This window comes from Protopterus annectens, chromosome 9.part0 (assembly GCF_019279795.1).
Source record: "Protopterus annectens isolate FY-2018-M chromosome 9.part0, PAN1.0, whole genome shotgun sequence".
NCBI lineage: Eukaryota > Metazoa > Chordata > Ceratodontiformes > Protopteridae > Protopterus > Protopterus annectens.
In genome coordinates, this window is record NC_056743.1 from 1,219,492,119 (window position 1) to 1,219,517,600 (window position 25,482).

The 25,482-nt window shown below is 42.0% G+C and overlaps 1 protein-coding gene across 1 annotated transcript in view; it reads right to left on the reverse strand.

The window, feature by feature from the left end:
- The window catches only part of LOC122811954 (aryl hydrocarbon receptor interacting protein), a 735,611-nt gene that overhangs the window by 304,828 nt on the left and 405,301 nt on the right, over nucleotides 1–25,482 (reverse strand). The window contains exon 3 of the mRNA XM_044084150.1: nucleotides 15,518–15,709. Within this exon, the coding sequence (XP_043940085.1) occupies nucleotides 15,518–15,709 (192 nt within the window). The remainder of the gene's footprint in view (nucleotides 1–15,517; nucleotides 15,710–25,482) is intronic.

The following is a 25,482-nucleotide window of genomic DNA, read 5'->3' on the forward strand; positions in this document are numbered from 1 at the left end:
CATGTATCTTGATGGAGGAGTAGGACAGGCCTGTATGGAGAAGCTCTGCCAAATACTCCAGGATGTTGGCAATATCTATCTTTGACACATCTTTCCCTCTTTCAGTACTCCAAATGACAAACCTTTTCCATTTTCCTGCATAGGTTCTTCTTGTTGAAGGTCTGCGGGCCTCAAGGATAATGTCTTTAACCCTTTGGGATAAATCTGGGTTAGTTGCTCTTATGTAATGTTCCAGGCAGCCAGTTGCAGATTTTTCAGGTTTGGATGCAATATGTTGTAGTTGCTCTGAGTTAACATCAAAGGAATCAGGGGTAGTGTCCACGTTTCCCCCCGAGACATGCTCCTCAGTAATGGATACCAATGTTGTCTTGGCCAATTTGGAGCTATCAGAATTATCCTTGGACGTTCCTCTTTGATTTTCAGTAGTACCTTGTGCATCAAAGGAAGAGGTGGAAATGCATATGCTGTCAGGCCTTTCCAACTGAAGGATAGGGAGTCCACCTTCCAAGCAAGTGGGTGGTATGTCCTTGTGCAGAATTTCTTGAGCTGGTGATTGAGTGGGGATGCGAATAGGTCTATCTGTGGCATTCCCCATTTCTTTGTGATGGTCTTGAAGATGTCCGGGTGTAGCATCCATTCGTGAGCATCCGAGGTAGTTCTGCTTAACATGTCTGCTAGGATGTTTTCTTTTCCCGGTACAAATATTGCCTGTAAGGGAATGGAGTAACCCAGAGCCAGATTCCATAGGTGCAGAGCCATTCGCATAGGGGGTAAGAATGAATGCCTCCCTGTTTGTTGATGTACCACATGACTGTGGTGTTGTCTGTCCTTATCATCAATTGGCCTTCTTTGAGGAATGGTCTGAAATTCTGGATTGCTAGTTTTACTGCCAGCATTTCTTTTTGATTTATGTGCAGGTGCAGCTGATCTGGAGTCCATAAGCCTTGAATGCACTTGTCCAGCATGTGGGCCCCAACCGAGGTCTGAGGCGTCCGTTGTGATGGTCTGGCTTGGTTGAATGCTGTGGAAGGACAAACCTGGGTTTGACCGGCATGCCTGAGCCCACCATAGGAACTCTTGTTTCAGGCATGGGATCAGTGGTAGTTCGGCTTCTAAGCTGTGTCTGTGTTGAGACCATAGATTCTTTAGATACCACTGTAGCTTTCTCATATGCAGTCTGGCATGGGGAACTAGGATTATGCAGGATGCCATGAAGCCCAAGGCCTGCAGTACTTTTCTTGCTGTTAGTTTGTTCTGCTTTGTTAATGCCAAGAAGTAAAGAGGAAGTTGTTCTTGTTTTTCTGCAGTTAGGGATGCCATCTGTTTTACTGTGTCCAATTCTGCACCCAAGAATGTTCTTGTTTGGGATGGTATCAGTCTTGACTTTTTTAAGTTGACTGTGTATCCCAGGGCTTGTAGTAAGCAAATGACTCTTTGTAGGTCTTGTGTCAGCTTGTTTTGGTTGTCCGCTTGTATCAGGCAGTCGTCCAGGTATGGATAAATTTGGATTCCCTGAAGTCTGCAGTGGCGATTACTGATGCCAGGCATTTCGTGAACACTCTGGATGCAGTAGATAAGCCAAAGGGCAATGCTGAGAATTGATAATGCTCTGATCCTGCAAGAAATCTGAGGTATCTTCTGCAATTTGGTCGTATGGGGACGTGCAGGTATGCCTCCTTGAGATCTAGAGTTACCAGCCAATACTCCTTGCCCAGCATGGGAAGAAGTTGCTGTAGGGTCAGCATTTTGAATTTTGGAACAATGATGAATGTGTTTAAAGCGGACAGGTCGAGAATAGGCCTCCAACTTTTCTCTTTTCTGGGTACTAGGAAGAGTCTGGAGTAGAATCCCTTGCCCTGTTCTGTAGGTGGTACCCTTTCCACAGCTCTCATCTTTGTTAATTGAGCTATTTGTTTTTGAGCTTCTGTCTTTTGATTTGGTGGTAGGTTTGGCATTCCTCTTTTTACTGGTAAAGTGTGGAAATGAAACCTGTAGCCTTGGTCTATAGTCTGCAAAATCCACTTGTCTCTTGTGATATAGTGCCAGTTTTTTGAAAATAAGGCTAACTTTCCGCCTAAGGGTGCTGCTATTTGTTCCCTGGTAGGTGGTGTTAGAGCCAAGTCACTGTGATTGTCCTGTTGCAGTGGTAGTGGTTGTATCTGTGCCTCGTTGGTTATTGCCTTGCCACTGGCGTCCCCTGTAGGCACCTCCTCTGGATTGATTTCTGCCTCTTGAACGCCTATTCCTGCCTCTCTGAGCTTTAGATGAGTCTGGAAAGGACCAATTTTTGGAAGGCCAGTTCCTGCTAAACCTTGGGGGCTGAACCTGTAAGAAATCTTTAACTGTTTGTACAGATTTTGCCTTCTCTTCCATTTTCTTCATTACCTGTTGGGCAGGAGAACCAAATAGACTGACCTTATCCATAGGAGCATCTAATAGCTTTGCTTTAACATGATCCGGCAAGACCTGTTCTTTCAACCATGCATGCCTTCTTATAACTGTGCCAGTCATGGCTGATCTAAATGAATCCTCCAGTGCATCATAGCCACATTTTAAGGAATGGTTACTAACCTGCTGAATGTTATTCACCATTTCTAGAACATATTTCTTATCTAAGGTATCATCAGAGGACAGTTTCTTAGTTAATTGATCAAGCATAAACTCTTGGTATTGGATCATATGAAACTGACAGTTCAAAGCTCTAGCTGAGAGAGTAGCAGAGGTATATACTTTTTTACCCCATCTCTCTAAGGACCTGGATTACCTTTCAGAAGGGAGAGGGTTTTTCGCTGAGGTTGAAGCTACTGCCTTAGGCCCCTGGGAAATAGTCTCAGGATCTGCAAAAGGAGCCTTGTATAAGTGGTGATGAGTGTCCGGGACCCTGTAAAACCTATTGGGCTTAGCAGGGGCAGGGGGTAAAGTGTCAGGAGCAGTGCAAGCATCATTGAATGCATCATCCACAACAGGAAGAACTGGAGGTATAGCTAAAGGCCTGTGTTGCGGTAAATGTAAAAAGGTCCTAAGCCTTTTTCTAGAGTCTGAGAAATCTTGTCCCTGCCATTGGAATTGCTCTCTCATGACATGTAAGGTTTCCCCAAAAGAAAATTCCTCTGGTGGAGAGGCAGAAGGAATAGATTCTTCAGCATCGGAATCTTCATAAGTAGAAAAAAGAGCCTCTGGATGGTCTGTATTGTCTGTATCATCAGAAGAGTCATCTGAGGACACTGGCTCAGGGGGCTCTGCTCTAGGCCTCTTTTCTGGGGGTTGAGAGGCCCTGTCTGGGTGAGATTGAGATCCCCTTATTAAAGAGATGAGATCCTCTGCCAGAGTAAGCATTTGGGAACTGGAACTGGGCCTGTGAGAGGGGGGCTTAACAGGCATAGACTTAGCAGTTTTGGCTGCTTTAGCCCTAGCAAAGGCCTTAATAGACATGGCTGCAGGAGGCCTAGCAGCACCACGTGCTGGGGTAGAGACATCCAAAGGGATGGTGTCCGATAAATCTTGAGAAACCACAGTAGTAGGCAAAACTTCAGAGGCCGATTCAACTAGGGTAGAAGGGGCCTCGGTAGTAGTCATGGATTCGGCTGGAGATTGACCCGTTTGCTCGGTTTCGGCCGAAACAGAGACACTCGCGGTTTGCTTAGCCGTGGTTTCGGCCGAAACTGCGGACCGCGAGTGTCGGTCCTTTTCTTTGCGTTTCTTAACAATTTGAGTAGTCGGAGGATCCAACGGCACAATGTACGCAAAATCTGAGCCGAAAAACTGTTCAGCAAACTTCGACCGACGCCTAAGCGTTCGTCGGTTGAAGGAAGCACAGGCTAAACAAGCTGCTACGTCGTGGTCTGGGCCTAAACAAGGTAAGCAGTAAGAGTGGAAATCTTTATGAGGTATTTGTTTCCCACAAGTTAAACAGTTATTCACTTTTTCTGACATCGGCTGAGGCAAGAAAGAGTCCCCAACGGGGTACTTAGCTTTATAGAAGTCTTCGAAGTAGTATTCGGTAGTAGTAATCTCTGGATCTGACCGACCGGCACTTGCGAACAGCTTCTGCTTCGGGCGCCACGCGGCAAGAAAGACTGAGGAAAATGGCGTCGGCTGATGCCTTTATACCCGAAGACCAGCAGCGATGACGTCGGGTGAAGTGCGACACCAGCCGAGGCCAGACCCAGACTTTGGAATCCGGCCGACCGAAGGGCTGCCTGACGACAGGACAACCCATTTGTTAGGACTGCAGATGCATCCTTGAAGGACATCGTAGCTTATGTAAGAGCTCTCTCACTCAAGAAAAAGATTCCAGACACTTTGCAGGACTTTGTAAAGATAAGCAGGTCATCTAAATATGGAAAAATATGGATACCATGTAGCCTGCAATGAGCAATAACTGGAGATAGTCCAAAGAATAAGGCATAGAACTGAATGTGATCTAGACACACAACAGCTTAAGAAACGCCTGAAGCAGATTATAAGCATCTTTTAAGTGCAATGTTACCAGGAAACTTGAAAGGGAATAAGAGGTAACCATGTTGTGAGGTGACATCATTATGCATTTAAATCACTACCCCAAACAGGTTTAGGAAAAAGATCCAGAACTGCTCTCCAAGCATTTTCTTTCTTTGGCACTACGAACATCTTTGAATAATCACTCCTCAGCACAGCATGTGATGAAGAACAGCTGCAAAAGAAACAGTCTGATCCAGAGGAAGAGGCATGACCCTCTGGAATGGCGGAATTTCCTCCCACTATCATCTGTAACCTTGATGAATGATTTTCAGAACCCATCTGCTAAAAGCCATCTCTTGCCAAAGAGAAAAATGGAAATTCAGACTTTCTGGAAGAAAAAAGGGTCCAGAGTGGGAATAGGTCACAAGGTCGACTTGTTGGACTGTTGTTCGTTTTGGGAGGTTTGAAGCTTATTTTTGGAAACCTCTTGCCATTTCTTCTTAAACATCGGTTTACTGGAATTCTACTGAGACTGTTTATTCTGTTTTTCACCCAAACTGGATGAAGAGAAAGAAAATCCCTTGGCCAATTTGGAAAAGAGAGGGTAGAAAAATCTTTAGCAGTTCCCTGGATAATCTTGCCCTTTTTATCACACATTCTGATCACCCATGCAGCAGAGAGGCCAAACACTAAATCCCTATCAAAGGGAGGATTTAAAGTCTCATTTTTAACATTATCTGGAAGGCTCCAAAAATGTAGTCACGCATACCTCCTTAAAACAGTACCAGTGGCCACAACTCTGGAAGAATTATCAACAGTCATACACGCACTGGAAACAATGAGTAGTGACCTGGCAATAAAAGAAACTAAGTTATTTCAAGCAGATTTTTCCTCACAAGTAGGAGCTGCAGATAAAACATTCCTTATACTTTCACAATTTGTCAGAATAAACATAAAAGTATTCGCCTGACAATGTAAAATTATGAAAATCAAATTTGCTGAAGTTTACTCTTTTTTTCCCCCTTAACTATCAATACCTTTCCCATCCTTATCAGAAAGAGTAGGATTGGAATTCACTAAGCGATTAGCAGCAGTGGGATCAACTGAGGATAGTGGCTGGGTCATATTTGGGAATAGTGTATACAAAATTAAAAGACTAAGGAACTTTATACATCCTATCAGCCTTTTTAAAGGCAGCTGGCTGACTGTCAGTAAAATTGCAGGTAATACACACATCCTCTAAAGCACACAAAACAGAAGGAATGGTTATATGTTCTAGAAAATCCTTCTGAAACAACTCCTAGTATTTTTTGAGGGACTAAGAAACCCCAGTGTTCCCCCACAAACACTGGCACATTCTAGTAACAGTCTCTAAGTAAGGGAACCCCCACACAAAGAATCAGAAATTGCACTTTCCTCAGAGTCTGCATCAGAAACTTATTTACTTATTTATTGACATTTGTTGACCACGAATGTCCACTGGGCCATTGACCCATTTTCAGTGGTGGCCCAGGGAGAAAAGCTCCACAGTAATACATTCAAAAATAAAGAATATTAAGACATTTAAGAATTTAAAAAAATATTTGCACATTATATACCATAGTGGTAGTATATTCAATATAGTACATTTAAAAAATGAACATATTTATAGTTCCATATTCAGATAAAAATTCTCAGAAGGTTTGGAAGCAAGAAAGAGAATAAAGTCAATCAGTAATGGGGCAGAAGTATATAGTGAGGTAATTTGTGAGTGTCACTTAGGATAGTTTAGCATGAGGTAGGGAGAAGGAGAGAAAAGTCAGACAGTAAAAGGCAGCAATATATAATGAGATAAATCTAATGAAAAAAACCCTGAATACATCCCTGCATCTTCCTGTTGAGATTCCGAATCTTGCATCTCTTCAGGAAAAAAGAATCCCTCTTTCTCCTACCAGAAACTACATTATAAGAAGGATCAACAGTCTAAATCAAACACCACATCCTGTAAACTACTCCTATCCAAAGGAATTTGAGAAGGAGTAGATACAAGCTTAGTTTTTTGTTTCTTTTTGACAGGAGAAATGGGGCCAACCATGTCACTAATGGCAGCAGCTGCTTCCACAGGGACAAACACAGCATTCTGAGACAACAGGGAAAACCTTCCCTCTTCCCTCTCCCAGGACAGGCAAGAGTGGCTTTCCCTTGCCCATTGATGGGACTCGACTGCCACAGAGGACTTGGCTAACCCCCCCATTTCATAGTGGCTGTATTTGCTACACCAGAGGAATCTGGGGTACAAGATGAGAGTCACCCACCTGTGGCTGAGGCAAATTGCTAGACTGCTGTGGTGGCAAAGGTCGTTTGCTTAACTTTTTATTTTGTGGCTGGAAAAAGGACAGACCGTAAGACCTGCAGTTTGTTCCAAGGTAATGCTGAAAATGGTGCCTCTTCCTCCGGGAAAACAAACAGCAAATGCCAGTAAACTACCAGTCCACAAAAAGTTACTTTTTTTTTTTTTTTTACAAAAAACACAGTAGAAAACACTTTAAAATACTATGCCATCACCACAAATAAAAAATAAATTCTCCACTGAAAATATAAGTTCAGTTAGTTTATCCTACTTTTAAACTTCCAGAAAAAATGAGTGCTCCACTTAAAAGTTATAGTCTTGAAATAGTCTGTTAAAACACAAACACTCCTAGCTTTAAAATAACTTTACTGAAGTGGAAACTAATAAAATATCAATAAAATTGGGAGGGAGGCAACAGTCAAGTGAGTTCTTTCTAATAGAACAAGGTGGTTTAGGATTACTAGATTTGAAGGTACATTTTAATACTACACAGTTAAGGCCCACATGCATAACACAAACATTAAGCTAGAATTCAAAGCAGAAAGGGATGATAAGGCAGAGGGAAAATTCAAGAAGTAAGGAGAGAGTGGGATTTTGAATGCAAACCCTTAATGAGAATAACAGCTATTCAGAATATTATATTTATAAACAAGCAGAAACTATTCTGAGAACCAAGCCAACATGAGAAGGGAGAATGGAGATTCTGCCATCTGGGATAACTGCAATTAGGGGTACAGCGAACAGGTCGAGAAGGGGCTGGGATTTACTGGAGAAAATTGGCAATGGAAACAAGGCACTGGAAGCAAATAATTAGAGAGAGAGAGGGGTAACAGAATGGGAAGAGGCCAAGAAGACATTTGGACTGCAGGCTAGAGACTGGGGACTGGATTCTCTATCAGGTACTGACAGAGTATAGGCAAACAGAAAGGGATACGAGAATCCTAGGTGAAAGACCTTCTTTGGTAGAATATTTAGTTGACTCTACAACAGAAATTACTGTTAAAAAGGGATAGTTAGTAGGGCATACAAAATACTGCATAATAATTATAGGTATCTATCACTGGAGTTTAGAAAAGAGTGGGAAGAAAGACTGAATAAGCAATTCACAAGGAAACTATGGGAGGACATATGTATGCCTCCCACATATGCAACAAAGCATAGACGACTCAAGGTATTTACTTGAAAGCGTGTGTATAGGTATTTTTATACATCAAGCAAACTTCAAAGAATTTTTCCTCAGGCAAATGGCAAATGTTGGAGGTGTGATGGGGAAGAAAGAGGTAACTAGAAACATGTTTTGGGAGTGTAAGAGTTGGCAGGCTTTAAAAATTCCCTACAGAGTACTCTGTCAAAATACTGGGTGGCCAAATGGGTGTAACTAAGGAAATTATTTTTTTGAGCTGGGATGCAGGATCCAACGTGCCTAGGCATAAGGGCTTGTCAAGTTTAATTATGGTGGCTGTCAAAAGAGTGATTATTAGAAATTGGAAATCAAAGACTAAGCCAACTGTATTTGAAGTACTGTATATTGTTAACAGAGATAAAATAACTTCAGAGAGGTCTTTAGAAAAGGGTAGGAGCAAATTACATAGAAAAAAATGGAAACTGTGAGAACATTACTTGCAGAATAATGTTTTGGAGGAGAAATGATGTTTAAGGGAAGGCAGGAACTGATCAGTTTATGTAATGCTGGACTGATAACTGAATAAATGTAAATATGTTAACATGGTTTGCTTTTTTTGTATATAAATGTATGTTTGCCTATGTAAAGGTGTTTAAAAAAAAAAATTAGGAAAATGGCATTTTTCCCCACAAAGGGAACCTATCTATCCAGCACAGTAAAGCACAATCAAACTGTCAATTCTCGATAGCCTCAGAGCAACGTTCTCTTCAGAGGCTGTAAAGCTCTGAAGGGCTTCAAATCAAAACACATCTTTTAGTCAGCTCAGCTCGAGCTGCTTGACAGTTTGGGGACTTGAAAGGTGCCCTAAAGCTTTAAAAGCTGTTCAACTGTTTTATCCTTGGCAGGATATAACCCTTACAGCTAAGACTACTGCAGCGGGAGCACTACAGAATTCTTAAAGCCCAAAATCATGAAGCCCAAAATCCTGAAAACTCAAAATCCTGAAAGCACACTGGATACCAACACTTACTGTATTCCAGCAGAAATACATCCAGAAACATATTACCCTTCAACTATACGCAGGGGGGCAAGCTCCCCTGCACCCCCCTGCTACTTAAATATAACAACTCCAACATTGCACTTCAGTACACTAAGTGCAATCTCGGAGTTGATATATTTAAGTAGCAGGGTGTGTGAGGGCTGCAGGGGAGCTTGCCCACCTACTTATACTTGTAGAGTAATATGGTTTGTGTTTTATTTGTTTCTATATGTACTTGTGCTGGAATATAGTAAGTGTTGATATCCTGTGTGTTTTCAGGATTTTGGGCTTTCAGGATTCTGTAGCACACCCCTGCAGCAGTGATCAATATGATGAACATCCACTGTCCAAAAAAAATATGCTACTTGTGCACTACCCAATGACCCACAAAAATTATAGGGCATATAACAATACTTTCAAACAACTCCTCCTGTATGGCTTGGCAGAATCCACAGATCTAGATTTACATCCAAAATACAATGTAAAAGTCTTTCAAAAGGCTACCAGTAATGCTGTGTAATAAACCATTTCTGAACGATTTCCTAATGATGCCTGTTCTACTTCATTCAGATAACAGTGAAAATGCAAGCAAATATGCTTAACATATGACATAAATATGTTACAACAGTGATCTTGTTTATGCCATCAAGGTAAAGTAATTAGCCACATTTGCCTTCCTTCCAGCACAAGACATTATACCTGAAAACAATGGGAGGACATATGTATGGCTCCCAAATGTGCAAAAAAAAATCTAGAATATTTAGGATTTTTGCCTGGAAGCGTTTGCATAGATACTTTTATATCCCAAGCAGAGTCAGGTAGATGGCAAATGTTGGAAATGTAACGGGGAGCATGTGTTTTCAGAGTGTAATAAGTTGGCAGGCTATAACAATTCCCTACAGTACTCTATCAGGAATACTGGGCAAGCATGAGTGTAACTAAGGAAATTATTTCTTTTTACCTGGGATGCAGGATCTGAATGGTTTAGACACAGTAAGACATTAGTTTAATTTGTGTGGCTGCCAATAAAGCAATTACTAGAAAATGGAAATCAAAATCTAAACCAAATATAGTTGAAGTAGTGAATATGAGTGATACAAAATCCATCATGTTGATATGTAGATGCTGTAGTCTGGCAGGCCACTTGTCTTGTATCCACTTTCCATTTAGATGAGCTCCCCCAGCAATGCCTGAGGCATCTGTCGCTAGGTTAGATGACTGCCTCTGGGTCACAGAGAGTCCCTTCCTAGTTTGGTTAGGTGACTGCACCACAGCCACAAAAATTCCTTTTGGCATTATTTGAATGACAGTGTAAGTGTCAAAAATCTGCTGTGTGCTGTGTCCATACATTTTTGAGATACCATTCTTCTTCCTCATATACAGTTGTTGCACCAGAGCGAAGCACCTCTAAAGATGCCATGAACCCTAAGGCTTGAAGGACTGTCCTTGCAGTCAGAAGGACTGAAGAGATAGTTGAATGGAAAATGGAAAGATGGAAAGATTCTTTTGTTGTTAAAAGGCTGAAGTGCTGTCTGTAGCTGTGTTCACACCCAGACCCAGAGAGGCACTAGTCTGGAGAGGGACTTTTTATCTACGTTCACAGAATACCTAGGCTAGCTATCACATATCACACATTCAAAATGCAAAAAAGGTTCCTTTCCTTTTCTTGGAGCCAGAATCAGGCAGTCGTCCAAGTATAATTATCCTTTTTGCCTTTAGCCTGAAGTAGCTCACTGGGCCAGTAGAACCTTTGTGACCTGGGCGCAGTAGAGTAGATAAATAGGCAATGGAAGAAACTGATAATGAGAATTTTCCAGCTTCACGTAGATATACTTCCCTTCTCAGTCTGATAGGGCATGGAAAAGTAAAGTGAGATCTAAAGTTTATCATCCAGTGATGCAAGTAGCAGAGGTAAAAGCTGCTGTAAATGCGTCAACATTTTGAACTCGGTTGAATGTCCGATAAATGTTATATAATAGTAAAAAGAAATTGTGCTCCCGCGTGTCCCCTTTTTTGAGTACTAGGAACAGTGGAACAGGCCCGAGAATAAAATCCTAGGCCCTTTCTGGGGCTGGGCTGCCCCCTGTTAGATAACAGAGAATTTGCTTGTGAGCCTCTTTTTCTTTGTAGAAGGAGAGTAGCCTGGCATGCCTTTGAAGGTATGGAGGCAGTAATAACCTGTAACCCAGTAGTGAATGATATCAGAATCCCAATTGTCTGGGTAAATAAATCCCAATTTTTTTTTGAAAAAAAGAGCCTTCTTTTCCTCCCAGAGAGGCGAGGGATGGAGAACTGGCAGCTGTCTGAAGGCTAGTCGTGGGCAGCATCTGAAAGGACTGACCCTGCCCCCACTGAGAGGCAGGTGAACAGGTTGAACTCCTGTTAAAACCTAGAAAAGAGACCCCTAGAGCCGCTCCAGAATCTAGAGACTGGGAATCATAAGTAGGATATGTAAATCCCTTAGTAGTTTTCCAGGCCCTTCCGTTTTAAGGCTAAGTGCTGCACCTGCAAAAAACAGTTTAAATCTGTTTATGATTGTCCTTTGTTTGTCTCCACTTTTTCCAAACTACTTCAAACTAACCCGTCCAACAACACAACAGACTGTAAAGGAGCATCCAAAAAATCTGCCTTTAAATTCAGGATCCCACTGAATCCAGACCCGTGCCAGTGAAGACGGAAACCAGTGCAGAGAACCGGTGGCAGCCACCCCACGAAGCCTGCACAGCATCAAAACAGTGAATGCTGCTTTGCATGTTCGAACCACAGACTAAGTCCTGCAACTCTCTCTACACTTACCTTCCCTTCCGATAGACCTTCTTTTTTAGACTATGAAAGAGGCATATGATATTTAGATTGTATTGAGTGCAGATTCAGCGCACTTTCTTTCCCCATTGGAAGAAGAATGCACTTTCTTCTTTCATCACTTCATCCAAAAGCCCTCTTTATCAGGAGGAAGGAGACAGGAGACAGTTTTTAACAGAAGCTAACACCTTTAGGGGAGTTTCGAGTCTTCCCTAGCCCTACAGGACTTATACTTAAAAAGATATGCTTCAGGCAAGTACCTATCCAGGTTTAAGCCTCTGGTTGGGCAAAGGAAAATCAGTTTAGGGAATTAGGTGCAAAAACATCTTCCACCACATTCAGAACAGGAGGTATAGCTAAAGGCCCATGCTGGGTAAAACAAGAATTCCTAAGCTAAAGCCTCTTCCTGAGATCAGAGAAATCCATTTTGAAATGCTCCTCATGGAAATGCAGTATTCTCAAGAGAAAATGAAAAATAGGAGAATAGGGAGAGGAGAAGACATCCAGGTAGAATCAGAATCAATAGGAATCCAAGAATAGCTCAATTCAGACCAAAGGTCTTCAGCCGAAGACTCAGAAACTCAGGCTCAGGCTCAACTCTCAAATCACATCAAGGGCCTGGAGCTCAGGGAGGGAGGGAGCATAGAGCTAATCCTTTTAAATCAATCCTCTGCCATTTAAGCATATGTTTCTTGAGGAGAAAGTCCCGAAGAAAAGCTAAAACCCACCTGGGTCTCAAAGAAGCCTTGAAACGTCATGCGCGTGAAGTACCCGTGAGTGTGGGCCAGTTCTAATGCGCCTTTGACAATACGTCCTACTCTCTTTGTATTCGGGCCGACTGGGACAGCGGACTACCCAATGGTTAGGACTGCAGCAATGTGGAATGAAGAACATCACTGGAGAGAAGGATTTATTTTTTAACTCAATTTGCAAAACAGAAACATCAGGGCATTAGCTGGAAGGGAAGCTGGACAAAGTTACCTCTAACTATCAAGGAGACAAAAAAAATAAAGTTGAAGGGCATAGGGGAGACAAGGCACTGGGGCTTGACAGGTTCCTACCCTGCCCCAAAAATGCTGAAAGACTTGAGAGATAAGCTAAGTGATAGAATGGTAAAACTGCTGATGAACTTGAAATTAATAAACACAATTCATTATTATGGAAACAGTGCAACACGGAGTTAAGGTAAAGAAACAAAAACAACCAGCAATATCACCTTTAATCCCTCTACAGTTATATTTCAATTTCTTGCTTAAATGTAGGCTGGAAGGGTTAGGGAAGGTACAAACTTCCCCTACCAAAGAAAACAACTACACTATTCTAAGAGTAACTTGCATTCAACGCCTTCATCCTTGCTGCATATACAAAAAAGCAAATACAATGCACTGCCACTACTACAGTGGAGTACAGTATCAGTCCTTCAATCCTTATTAACTATCAGTTGCTCATATGGTTGTTTTGTAAATGCCCCACAATATTACCCAAGGGAATATCAAAGACAGACAATTTCCATAACAGGAATAATTTTAATTTGGACATGTTACTGGATAGTATAAGAAATATTATAAATAACTAAAACATTTCAATGGGTAATAACAATTTAACTTCTGTTTTAGAAATTAAACCAGATTTTGTCTACAGGAGAAACTATGAATTTAAAAAAAAATTCCTAGATACAATGTCCAATTTATAATGTGAGATGAAGGTACGAGATGAGGACCTAGTAGCTGCAGAACAAATATCATCTAATGAAACTCTGTACCAAAAAACAGCTGAAGTGGCCACAGATCTGGTGGAATGTGGTTGATTTGAGTGAGTGCTGGTGTGGAGCATTTTATTTTGGACAGACCACTAGAATTTTTAAGGAAAGTACTACTGCTTGACCTACAAAGCCAAGTCTGTCCCAGAGCTGCTAGACATGCTACACCTAAAGAAATCCCAATCCCTCCGTACCACATGCTCCAGGGACCTTAACCTCATTACCACAATAAACAGAACATGCTGGAGGGACAGGTTCCTAACCAAGAGACTTCTCATACTCTGGAACAAACTTCCATTCATGTCAAGCAGAGCACTTCACTGGTCCTCTAAGAAAAATCTTGACGAGTGGGTGGGAAATAGGAAGTTCTCCCCGGGGATCACTTCAGTGGCCTTGCTTGACAGGGACACTGGGAACTAACCTTGGGCGGCATGATGCCAAGGGAATCTTCTTGGGCTAGGCTTATACAGGCTCCAGGGCCATTAGCCTAATACACACCTATGAACTGATAAAAAAAAAAAAAAAAAAAAAATGAGAGGTGTACTGTGTAAGCACACATTAACACATTCAGGGGCAAAATTCTCATTTGTTGGCACTGATTCTGTAGTATATAATTAATTATTTTACGAGTAAAACATACATTGAATCCATTCTAAATAAGGAAAATAATGTGGATAATCAAAACAGGAAAATTGTTCAGCCCTGGTTTGAATGAGGAAATGTAATTTATCTATATAGAACATTTGCTATTTCTTTTTATTTTTGTCCAAAATATTCTCTCATTTTGATTTTGTGGACTGCGTTAATAAGCATTCTGCTTCTGCAACTGCTTTACTGTGATGTTTTATGCGTGCACACATAATTAAACTAAAACAAATTGTGTAGACTTTTTGCTTACTGGATAATATTTTCACAGAGAAGGATGTATGTTTGTTAAATAAGCATTTCACTTTTGCAACTGCTTTTATGTAATACTTTTTTGGTGCATGCATAAGCAAATTAAAAAAAAAAAACAGTGTGCAGGCTTTCAGCTTATCAGAAGTTGTTTTTCACTGAGAAAGCGGTTTGTCTGCTTAGCAAACCCTTGCCCACATGAGGGAGAGTTGATGCATAAGGATGAGAAGTGCATTATGTACTTGGTTGCAAAATGCAGGTGGATGGGTAAGCTTGGATTAATAAGTATTTAGCTTTTTCCACTACTTTAATGTGATGCTTTATGTGTGCATACAAAGTTAAACTTAAAAAAGCTTATAATTGTTTTTCTTTTCAAATCTTATTTTTAGTTGTGAAGGCAGTGTGCTTATTTAATTATTTTGTTCTTGCAATTACTTTAATGTTATGCTGTCAGCATGAATGCATAATTAAACTAAAAAACAGTGTGCAGGATTTTTTTTTTGCTCATCAGGTATTACTTTTCACTGAGAAGGCTATGGGTTTGTTTACTGAACTGTTCGTGAATGACATTTGATGTATTAAGATGAAAATGTGCATTTTATAAATGCATACTTATCTACTTAGCAGTAAAATGTATGTTTATAGGCATATTCGGGTATATTTGTATTGGATCTGGCTTTATTGTGCATGTTTAACACATTATTTTATGTTGATGGTTTGCAGTTATGAATTGTATTAATATGCATTTTTGTTTTTGGAACTACTTACTGCTTGGATTAATTGTAATCAGGATTTTTATCGGATGGGTACTTTGCATTCACTACAGCTTTAATGTGATGTCACTCATTTACATGTCCAACAACCTTATATAAAAGTGTGCTGGCTCTTTGTTCATTAGATGTTAAAATCCAGTGAGAAAGCTGTGCATCTTGCAGAGAAACTGGTTTAGTTTTGACTTAATGTGTCTAGTTCTTTTATGCAATTAGTGAGTTTATTATTGCTTTCTAGTGTTGTTTGAGTTTTCTCCTTGCACTAAATTACATTATTCTGCAATCATATGCATTTTCTGGTGTTTGATACAAATAATTATACACATACAGATATATTAATTTTAATCATCTTCAGTCTTACCTGGATCATTTCAATAGTGAAGATGAGGGGCTGTGGATTGTGCTGAAGCTCATCCAGGTCAGGATACCCCAGAAAATGGTGGTGGTCATGCATTTGGGCAATGCCGCAACAGTGACGCTGTCCCTCCAAGGGATCCTTGCCTATGGCAATATTACGTAGACTCTTTGATACCATAGGGTAAAGTAGGACATGCTTCATAAAAGAAAAAAAAAAAGACGAAAACTCAGTGTATTGTTCATACTTACTTTCATATACAACTTTGTAATGTATCTTGTACAACAGAAAACACATACAACTCATCATTTTTAGTGTATATATTTTGCAGGGCACCCAAAAACTTATGTATGTATGCCCAAGTACTTCTTAACTGATAAAAGAAAAAGATTTAACAATCCTCTTGTTTATCCCTATTTACACAGAAACTCTCTAAAAATAAAAAATGTCTACTTAATACCGTCAAAAGAGCAAACAAATTTTCAAAAGTATGCTTAACAAAACACAAGTCAAAGCATGCCAATACGCAACTTCAAAGCGGCATACAGGTTCTTGAATTAATATTAAACTATACTATCCAAATATATTGCCACATCTATTAATTTAAGCCAAAATTTCAATTAAAACTTTGAGAAAGAAAGTAGAGTTGAGTACACTTGCCATAAATGTAGATGTTCGAGTGAATTCACTGTTGCAGTTATCACATTTGGGCAATCTGCCTACAGGTAGCCCTCAGTTGGCCTGAATACCAGAGTCTTGGGATTTCTGCTTCGGGTGCTGTCGTTTCTTCCATGACGTCAGGACATCATGGGAATAAAACATGCAGCCAACGCCATTACATCAGTTTTTCTTGCCCCAGATGTCAGGATCCCCCACAACAGGAGGCAATTACATTGTGTGGAACAGCCCCAGTAGAAAGTAAACACCAATGTTAAAGGATATGGCCAAACAAAAACGAATAGGTAGAAGCATAGAGAGAAGTCAAGGAGCTGGAGGGAGGGTAACCAGGACTGCAACAGTGAATACACTTGAACATCTACATTTATGGTAAGTGTACACAACTGCACTATGTTCTTCGTGTTTCACTGTTGCAGTCATCACATTTGGGTTGATTCCCAAAGCTAAGGATAGGTGGAGGCAGTCAAGAAGCATTGGAGCTGGCAAGCAGGCCCGGTAAGACTGCTGTAGCAAATCCAGCTTTGGATTTAGAAAAGATAGACAAGTGGTAATGCTTGGTGAAGGTGTGTACAGAGCTCCAGGTTGGGGTTCCAGGATCTCCCTGGCAGGAACTCCCCTGAGAAATGCTGCAGAAGTTGATGTAGCCCTAGTAGAATGTGTTCTGATCCCCTGTGGGGCAGGTTTCACATGATGTTTGCAGCAGAAATGGATTTAGTGTGCTATTCATGTAGAAATGGTTTGCTTTAAAATGGCCTTGCCCTCTGCCCCTGTAGCAAAGCTGACTAGCAGCAGGTCAGATTTTCAGAAAGGTTTAGTCCTGTCCAGATAGAACTCAAGCTGTCTGTGCATGTGCAGGGAGTGCAGGATCCTTTCCCCTTTATTCTGAGGATTAGGAAAAAAGGTTGGGAAATGAATGGATTGCTTTAAAGCCACACTAGATACCACCTTTGGCATAAGTGATGGGTTAGTCCTGAGGGAAACCCTGTCCGCTTGAAGATAATGAAGGGTTCCACGGCCATAAGGGCCTGCAATTCAGACACTCTTCTTGCTGACGTGATGGCTAGAAGTAAAGCATTTTTCCAGGAGAGGAGTTTTAATTCTGCTGAAACAGTAGGTTCAAAGGGTGAAAGCGTGAGTTTTTCCAATACAAAGTTAAGGTCCCAGGCTGGAATGGGAGCTCTCCTGGGAGGGTCTTAAATTTTTTGGCTCCTCTAAAGTACTGTTTGACCAGAGGATGAGAGAAGAGGGGTGGCTCAGTATTATAATGAGGTGAGATGGCAGAGGCATGAATCTTAAAGGATAGGCCTTTGTGGAACATTTCTGTTAAGTAATCTAGTATAGGAGGTAAGCTGGGCACATTTGTGTCCATTCCTTGAGACGGACTCCAAGAACAGTATGTTTTCCACTTTTCTGAATAGGATATTCTAGTAGTAGGTCTTTTTTGCCTCCAGGATGACATCCAGCACCTGTTTACTGAGGGTTCAGGGGATGAATAGTACAGTTGTGTACACTTACCATAAATGTAGATGTTTGAGTGTATTCACTGTTGCAGTCATTACATTTGAGTTATCTGCTTGCAGGTAGCACTCAGTCGGCCTGATTAACAAAGTCTTGGGTCCTGCGTCGGTTGCTGTCCCTTCTTCCATGACGTCAGGGGTATAAAACATGCAGCTGATGCCATTACATCAGTTTTTCTTGCCCCAGATGTCAGGTGCCCCCCTAATGGGAAGCAATTAAATATAAAAATACAATGATATACCTCCAACAAAAAAAGCAAATACACCAAAACACTTTTAAGCATAGTAAAGGAAAGTAGAGGTACAGCCAAAATAAGTCAGGGGGCTGGGTAACCAGGACTGCAACAGTGAATACATTCGAACATCTACATTTATGGTAAGTGTACACAAGTGTACTAGGTTCTTCGTGTTTCACCGTTGCAGTCATTACAATTAGGTTGAATCTCAAAGCTATGGTTGGGAGGCTGGAGCTAAATAGCATAAGGAGTGGCTATTAGGCCCTGCACAACTGCAGTGGCAAAGCCTGCCCTGGATTTAGAGTAAGAGTGGTAAGTGAAAGTGCTTTGTGAAGCTGTGCACTGAACTCCAAGTAGCCGCCTCTAAAATGTCTTTGGTTGGTACTCCCCTGAGGAAGGCTGCTGAAGTGGCTGCTGCTCTGGTTCAATGTGGCCTAATGCCCTTAGGTACTGGCTTGCTATGTTGTGAATAGCAGAAACGAATGCAGTGGCCTATCCACTTTGAAACAGTCTGCTTTGAGATAGCCTTTCCTTGTGATCTTGCAGCATATGCCACTAGTAATTGCTCTGCCTTTCTAAAAGATTTGGTTCTGTTCAAATTGAAGCATAGCAGTCTGTGTATGTCCAAAGAATGCAGAATTCTCTCCCTCTTATTCTGTGGGTTTGGATAAAAGGTAGGCAGATGAATAGTTTGGATAAGGGCCACACTGGACACTACCTTAGGCATAAATGTCAGGTTTGTCCTCAGAGAAACCCTGTCTGGATAAAAAAATTATAAAAGGTTCCACAGCCATGAGTGCCTGTAGCTCTGAGACTCCTCTTGCAGAAGTTATTGCTAGGAGCAGAGCTGTTTTCCAAGACAAAAACTTTATATCAGCTGTAGCGGCTGGCTCAAAAGGAGGCAGGGTGAGTTTTCCAAGACGTAATTGAGGTCCCAAGCAGGTATTGGTGATCTCCATGGAGGCCTTAAATTTTTGGCCCCTCTGAGGTACTGCCTTAATAAAGGATGAGAAAAGATTGGTGTCTCTGTATTGTAATGAGCTGAAATGGCAGAGGCATGAATTTTTATAGATGAAAAGGATAGGCCTTTGTCCAGCATCTCAGTCAAGTATTGTAAAATCTGATGAATATTTGGTACAGCTGTGTCAATTCCTTGTGCCTGGTTCCAAGCACAGAATCTGTTCCATTTTCTAGCATAGGATTTTCTAGTACTAGGCCTCCTGGCCTCCAAAATAACATCCATCACCGCTTTAGTGAGAGGTGTGTTTTGTATGACTACATTATCCGCCATGCTGCCAGATTTAAGGTCTTGAGTTGGCTGTGCAGGATTTGATTGTTCTGCTGGGACAGTAGATGAGGCACTTGAGGTAAGGTCCAGGCTAGGCATTGAGACAAGTTCCTTAGGATTGGATACCAGTACTGGTGTGGCCAGTCTGGGGCAATCAGTATCATTTTTGGCTTCTCCTGCCTGACCTTTAGGAGTACCTTCGGGAGGAGAGGCAGAGGAGGAAAGGCATATACTGTTAAGTTTTTCCAGCTGAAAGACAGGGCATCCATTTTCCATGCTTGTCTGTGATAAGTCCTTGTGCAGAATCTCTTTAGTTGGCAGTTGTGAGGCGAGGCAAATAGATCTATGTCCTGGCATCCCCATTTCCTTGTTACCAGGCTGAAGACTTGTGGATCCAATTTCCACTTGTGGGGATCCATGAGGTTTCTGCTTAGTTCGTCTACCAGAGTATTTGTCTTTCCTGGCAGGAATTGTGCCTGCAGATATACTTGGTAAGCCAATGCTGTGTCCCACAAAGTCATGGCTAGTCTGCAAAGGGGGTAAGAATGAGTGCCTCCCTGCTTGTTCATATACCACATGACCGTGGTGTTGTCTGTTTTTATCAGTAGTTGTCCCGGATGAAGTAGGTCCTTGAAGGATGTCAGGGCATTTTGAACAGCTAGCATCTCTTTTTGATTGATATGCAGATGCATTTGGTTTGCGGACCATGTGCCTTGAATACATTTTCCTGTCATGTGGGCTCCCTAGGCATAATCCGATGCATCCGTTGTTAATGTCTGTGTGGCTGGGGGTAGAGTGAATGGCTGTCCCTTGTTCTGGTGACAGCCATTCGCCCACCATCGAAACTCCTGTTACAGGCAGGGAATGAGAGTAATTATTGTTTCCAGGCTGTGGCAATGTTGAGTCCAAACACTTTTTAGATACCATTGAAGTTTCCTCATATGCAGTCTTGCATATGGAATTAATAGAATGCAGGATGCCATGAAGCCCAAAACCTGCAGAAGTTTTCTTGCAGATAACTGGGTCTTTTCTGCCAACAGTTTGAAATAGGTAGTCAGTTGCCTTTGTTTGTCTGGCGTGAGATAAGCCATCTGGGCAGTTGTATTTAAGCTTGCACCCAGGAATATTATCTCTTGAGAGGGTACTAGTTTTGATTTCTGTTCGTTGACTGTGTACCCTAGGCATAGTAGTAATCTCTTTACAAACGCCAGATGCTGTAGTAGAATGTTCTTGTTCTCTGCTTGAATGAGGCAGTCATCCAAGTCAGGATATATTTGTATTCCTCTGTCTGCAGAATGCAATTACTGGTGCCAGGCACTTTGTGAAGACCCTGGGTGCAGTAGATAAGCCAAAGGGCAGTGCAGAGAATTGGTAGTGCATTGAGCCAGCTTTGAATCTGAGGTATCTTCTGCATGTTTGTCTGATTGGGACATGCAGGTATGCCTCTTTTAGATCTAAAGTCACAAGCCAAGCCTTCTTGCCCAACATGGGCAGAAGCTGCTGTAGAGTCAACATTTTGAATTTTGGAATATCCAGATACGTGTTTAGAATAGATAGGTCCAGTATTGATCTCCAGGCTTTGCCCTTTCTGAGTACCAAGAACACTCCTGAATAAAATCCTTGTCCCTGCTCTTACTCTGGTACTTGTTGAATGGCCCTCATGTCCATGAGGGATGAGACTTGTTTTTGTGCCTCTGCCCATTGATGTTTTGGCAGGTCTGGCCAACCGTTTGCCCTTGGCAGTGTATGGAAGTGAAACTTGTAGCCTTGTGACACTATGTTTAAGACCCATTTGTCCTGGGTTATTATGTGCCAATTTTGCTAGTTTTCCCCCTAAAGGTGCTGTCAGAAGATAAGTGCTTGGTGCAGGCAGGGGGAAGTCATTGGGACGGTTTCCTGTATGGCTGTGATTTGTCTTCTCCAGTTTTGGAGGTAAGAAGCACCCCACTGTTTAGACCTGTACAAACCTTGGGGCTGGGAACTGCCTCTAGGGCGTCTGTATCTGTCCCTTTGTGGCCTGTCTGACACTGGAAAGGACCACTTCTTTGTAGGCCAGTGTCTGCTAAATCTTGGTGGCTGTACCTGTAAGAAATCTTTGACGGTTTGCATAGATTTAGCTTTGTCCTCCATTTTCTTTAACACCTCTTCTGCTTTAACACCAAACAAAACATCATGCTGTAATGGAGCATCTAATAATTTTGCTTTAACATGATCGGGTAGATTTTGTTCCTTTAACCAAGCATGCCTCCTAATGACAGAACCCGTAACTGCAGCCCTGCAGGAGGCCTCCAGAGAATCAAAACCACATTGCAAAGTATGCTTTCCAACTTGTTCAGCTGCATGCAATAATTCCTGCATTTCTTTGTTTTCTGCACATTCAGAATTTATCAACATTTTTGTTTAAGCAGTGACATAATATATTGCTGATATTTCAGCATATGAAACTGACAATTTAAAGCCCTTTAGCAGAAATGTAAATCTTTTTCCCCATCTGTCCAGTGCCCTAGAACCCCTGTCAGAGGGAGTAGGGTTTTTTGCAGTGGAAGCCTTGAACCTTTTGGGACCCTGAGAGATAGTTTCTGAGTCAGCAGCCGGGTTTTTGAAAAGGAATTTATGAGAGTAAGGAACCCTGTAGTACCTGTCCGGCTTAACAGGAGCTGGAGGTAAGGAGTCAGGGGTCAGACTGGACTCTGAAAATACATAATCTACAATGTCTAACACAGATGGAATAGCTAGGGGCCTGTGTTGTGGTAGTAAAAGGAAGTCTCTGAGCCTTTTCTTAGATTCTGAATAATCTTGGCTCTCCCAGTGGAAATGCTCCCTCATGGTATGTAAAGTTTCCCCAAAAGAATAATCCTCAGGAGGAGAGGCTGAAGGGATAGATTCTTCAGCATCACAATCCTAATAGGGAGGAAGAGAGTATTCCTGATCAGAAGAGGAATCAGATGAAATGGAAACCTGATCTGAAGATTCGTATTCTGTCTCTTGCCTAGGCCTCTTATCAGGAGGGGGATGGGAGCCCCTAATCAAAGTAATTAGGTCTTCGGCCATTTTGAGCATCTGTTTTTTAGGCATGGAGGCCTGTCCATGAGGCTGTTGTACTTGTTTCTTTGTCTTTAAAGGTGCTTTAGTCTTTGCCTTTGAAGCTGAAGTCGTTTTAACATAACTGAGTAGGTCTGAAAACACCCTCAGAAGCCGATGCCTGCTCAGCGGCTCCGGACCCATCTGAGGGAATAGTTTCTGAAGGTCCAATACCTTGAGCTTCCAGCGGCCTGGTCGACTCTACATGGGTGTCGGTAGCGGCCTGCGAGTCTAAAGTAGCAGTCATAACGGCTGCGAAGGCGCCTCACTGAGAACCAGCGACTGGCTTAGAAGAAGCCTCGTTGTCGGTTTTGGACCTCGAATGCCTGTCCTTTTCCTTGCGTTTCTTGTGAATTCCAGTAGTCGGATGGCTATCCGACGACATTGTATAGTTAAATCTTCTGCAAAAATAGTGAAATGCAAAATCGTACTGACGCTTAATAGTGCGTTGGTTAAATCTAGCACAAAACCGACAACTAGCAACGTCGTGGTCAGGGCCTAGGCAAGGAATACAGTAAGAATGAAAGTCCTTATGAGGTATTTGCTTCCCACAAGAAATACAATTATTAACTTTTTCTGACATTGGTCTGGAGCAAGAAAAAAGTTTCTCCAACGGGGTACTTAACTTTTAGTGAAGACTTCGGATCTGAAATTCGCACACGGAAATCTCAGCATTCGGCCGACCGGCAATTGATAACTGCTTTTGCTTCGGGCACCGCGCGGCAAGAAAGATTGAAGAAAATGGCGTCGGCTGCATCTTTTATACCCCTGGCGCACTGACGTCAGGGAAGAGGCGACAGCAACCGACGCCGGACCTAGACTTTGGAATTCAGGCCGACGGAGGGTAGCCTGCCAGCAGGATAACCCTATTGTAATGACTGCGACAGTGAATACACTCGAACATCTACATTTATGGTAAGTGTACACAACTGTACTTTTCCTCTGTTGCACATGTCACTAAACATTGATCTGATGTTGTTAATCTTCATTCATTCATCACTGATGCGATGTCGGTTCCATCCTCGGAACCGAGCTGGCCTTATATCAAGCTCGCGCTAGGCAAAAATTCTCAAGCTAAGTTTTTTCCCATAGTTCCCTTCTCCCTGTTACCCCAGATCTCATTTGCCGCAAAGCCATAAAGCCGTGTTCAAGCTAGCTCTCAGCTAAGTTGACAATTTTTGATATTCTATAGTGTGATAGGATTTTGTTCTTGTAATTTTCAAAAAATTTTGATCCATCTTTGTCGCTAACCATTACCCTTTTTATTCATTACCGTCTGGTAACTTTAATGCCAAAGGTGGTACTGCCTTTCTCCCTACCCTTGTGGTAGTTTCTTCAATACCATAGCTGGTATCCTTTCCCTTGTGGGGGGACTAAACTAAAAACTTAGAAGAACTATATCTTGTATCTTTACTATCTTTCTAACCCCCCCCCTTTTTCTTGGAGTTGTTTAGTGTGTATGTGTGTATGTCTGATATGGTTGATATGAAAAGTACGTCAGGCTTCAAACAATGCCTGAAATGCAGTGCAAAATGCTTAATTGTGACTTGCATGATGACTGCGTATATTGTTTGGGGGTGACCCCTTGTTCTATTTGTAAAGGTTTTAGTGCTCGTACACTGAATGAACGCAAAACAAATTGATCCTGAAGGGCTTTCTTAAGATGCTCTTTTCAGAGGCTCTGCATCAGAGGGTTCTCCCCATCCTAAAAAGGAAAGGAAAAGGTCACATTCTTTACCCTCTTCACCTTCTGGTGAGTTGGATAAGCCTTCAAAGTATAAAATACCTAAAGTGTCTTTGGAGCAGAGGCCAGTCTCTTCGACACCAACCTCAGTTCCGTCATCTTCGTTGATGTCATCAGTGCCTATTTCGGCACCGATAGTGTCTACAGCACAGTCTCTTCCCAAACTGCAAGTTGCATTCATCCTCCTCAGTACAAGAATGTCACCTCGGGACTGAGCAACCCTTGATTACGACCCCTCTGGTATCTCAGCCTCCAGTAACTACTTCCACACCAATTTCGGTACCAAGCACATTTACTGTCGCCTCTTCCCTGACGTCAGTGTGCCAGGGGTATAAAAGATGCAGCCGACGCCATTTTCTTCAGTTTTTCTTGCCCCAGATGTCAGGTGCCCCCAAAAGGGTAGGCTAAAAATATGTCAATAAAACATGCATGCACCAAAATATATATTTTGCCTTCATCTACAAGCAAATACACCACATAGGTTGTATAGAATAGAGAAGTGCAGATAAGCTCCAGCAAAGAAAAGGGAGATGGCGGGTGGGTAACCTGGACTGCAACAGTGAATAAAATCGAACATCTACATTTATGGTAAGTGTACACAACTGTACTATGTTCTTCGTGTTTCACTGTTGCAGTCATTACAATGGGTTGAATCCCAAAGCTAAGGCTGTGAGGCTGCAGCTAAATAGCATTAGGAGCGGCTAGTAGGCCCTGCAGAACTGTAGTGGCAAAACCTGCCCTGGATTTAGAGTAGAGTGGTAAGTGATAGTGCTTTTTGAAGGTGTGCACTGAACTCCAAGTGGCAGCCTCTAAAATATCTTTGGTTGGTACTCCCCTGAGGAAGGCTGCTGAAGTGGCTGCTGCTCTGGTCGAATGTGGTCTAATGCCCTTGAGTACTGGTTTGCCATGTTGTGAATAGCAGAAACGAATGCAGTGGCCTATCCACTTTGAAATAGTCTGCTTTGAGATGGCTTTTCCTTGTGATCCTGCAGCATATGCCACTAGTAATTGCTCTTTCTGAAAGCTTTGGTTCTGTTCAAGTAGAAGCGTAGCTGTCTGTGTATATCCAAAGAATGCAGAATTCTCTCCCCCTTATTCTGTGGGCTTGGATAAAAGGTAGGCAGATGAATAGTTTGGTTAAGGGCCACACTGGACAATACCTTAGGCATAAATGTCGGGTTCGTCCTCAGAGAAACCCTGTCTGGATGAAAAATGATAAAAGGTTCCACAGCCATGAGTGCCTGTAGCTCTGAGACTCGTTTTGCAGAAGTTATTGCTAGGAGCAAAGCTGTTTTCCAAGATAAAAACTTTATGTCAGCTGTAGCGGCTGGCTCGAAAGGAGGCAGGGTGAGTTTTTCCAAGACCTAATTAAGGTCCCATGCAGGTATTGGTGATCTTCTTGGAGGCCTTAAATTTTTTGCCCCTCT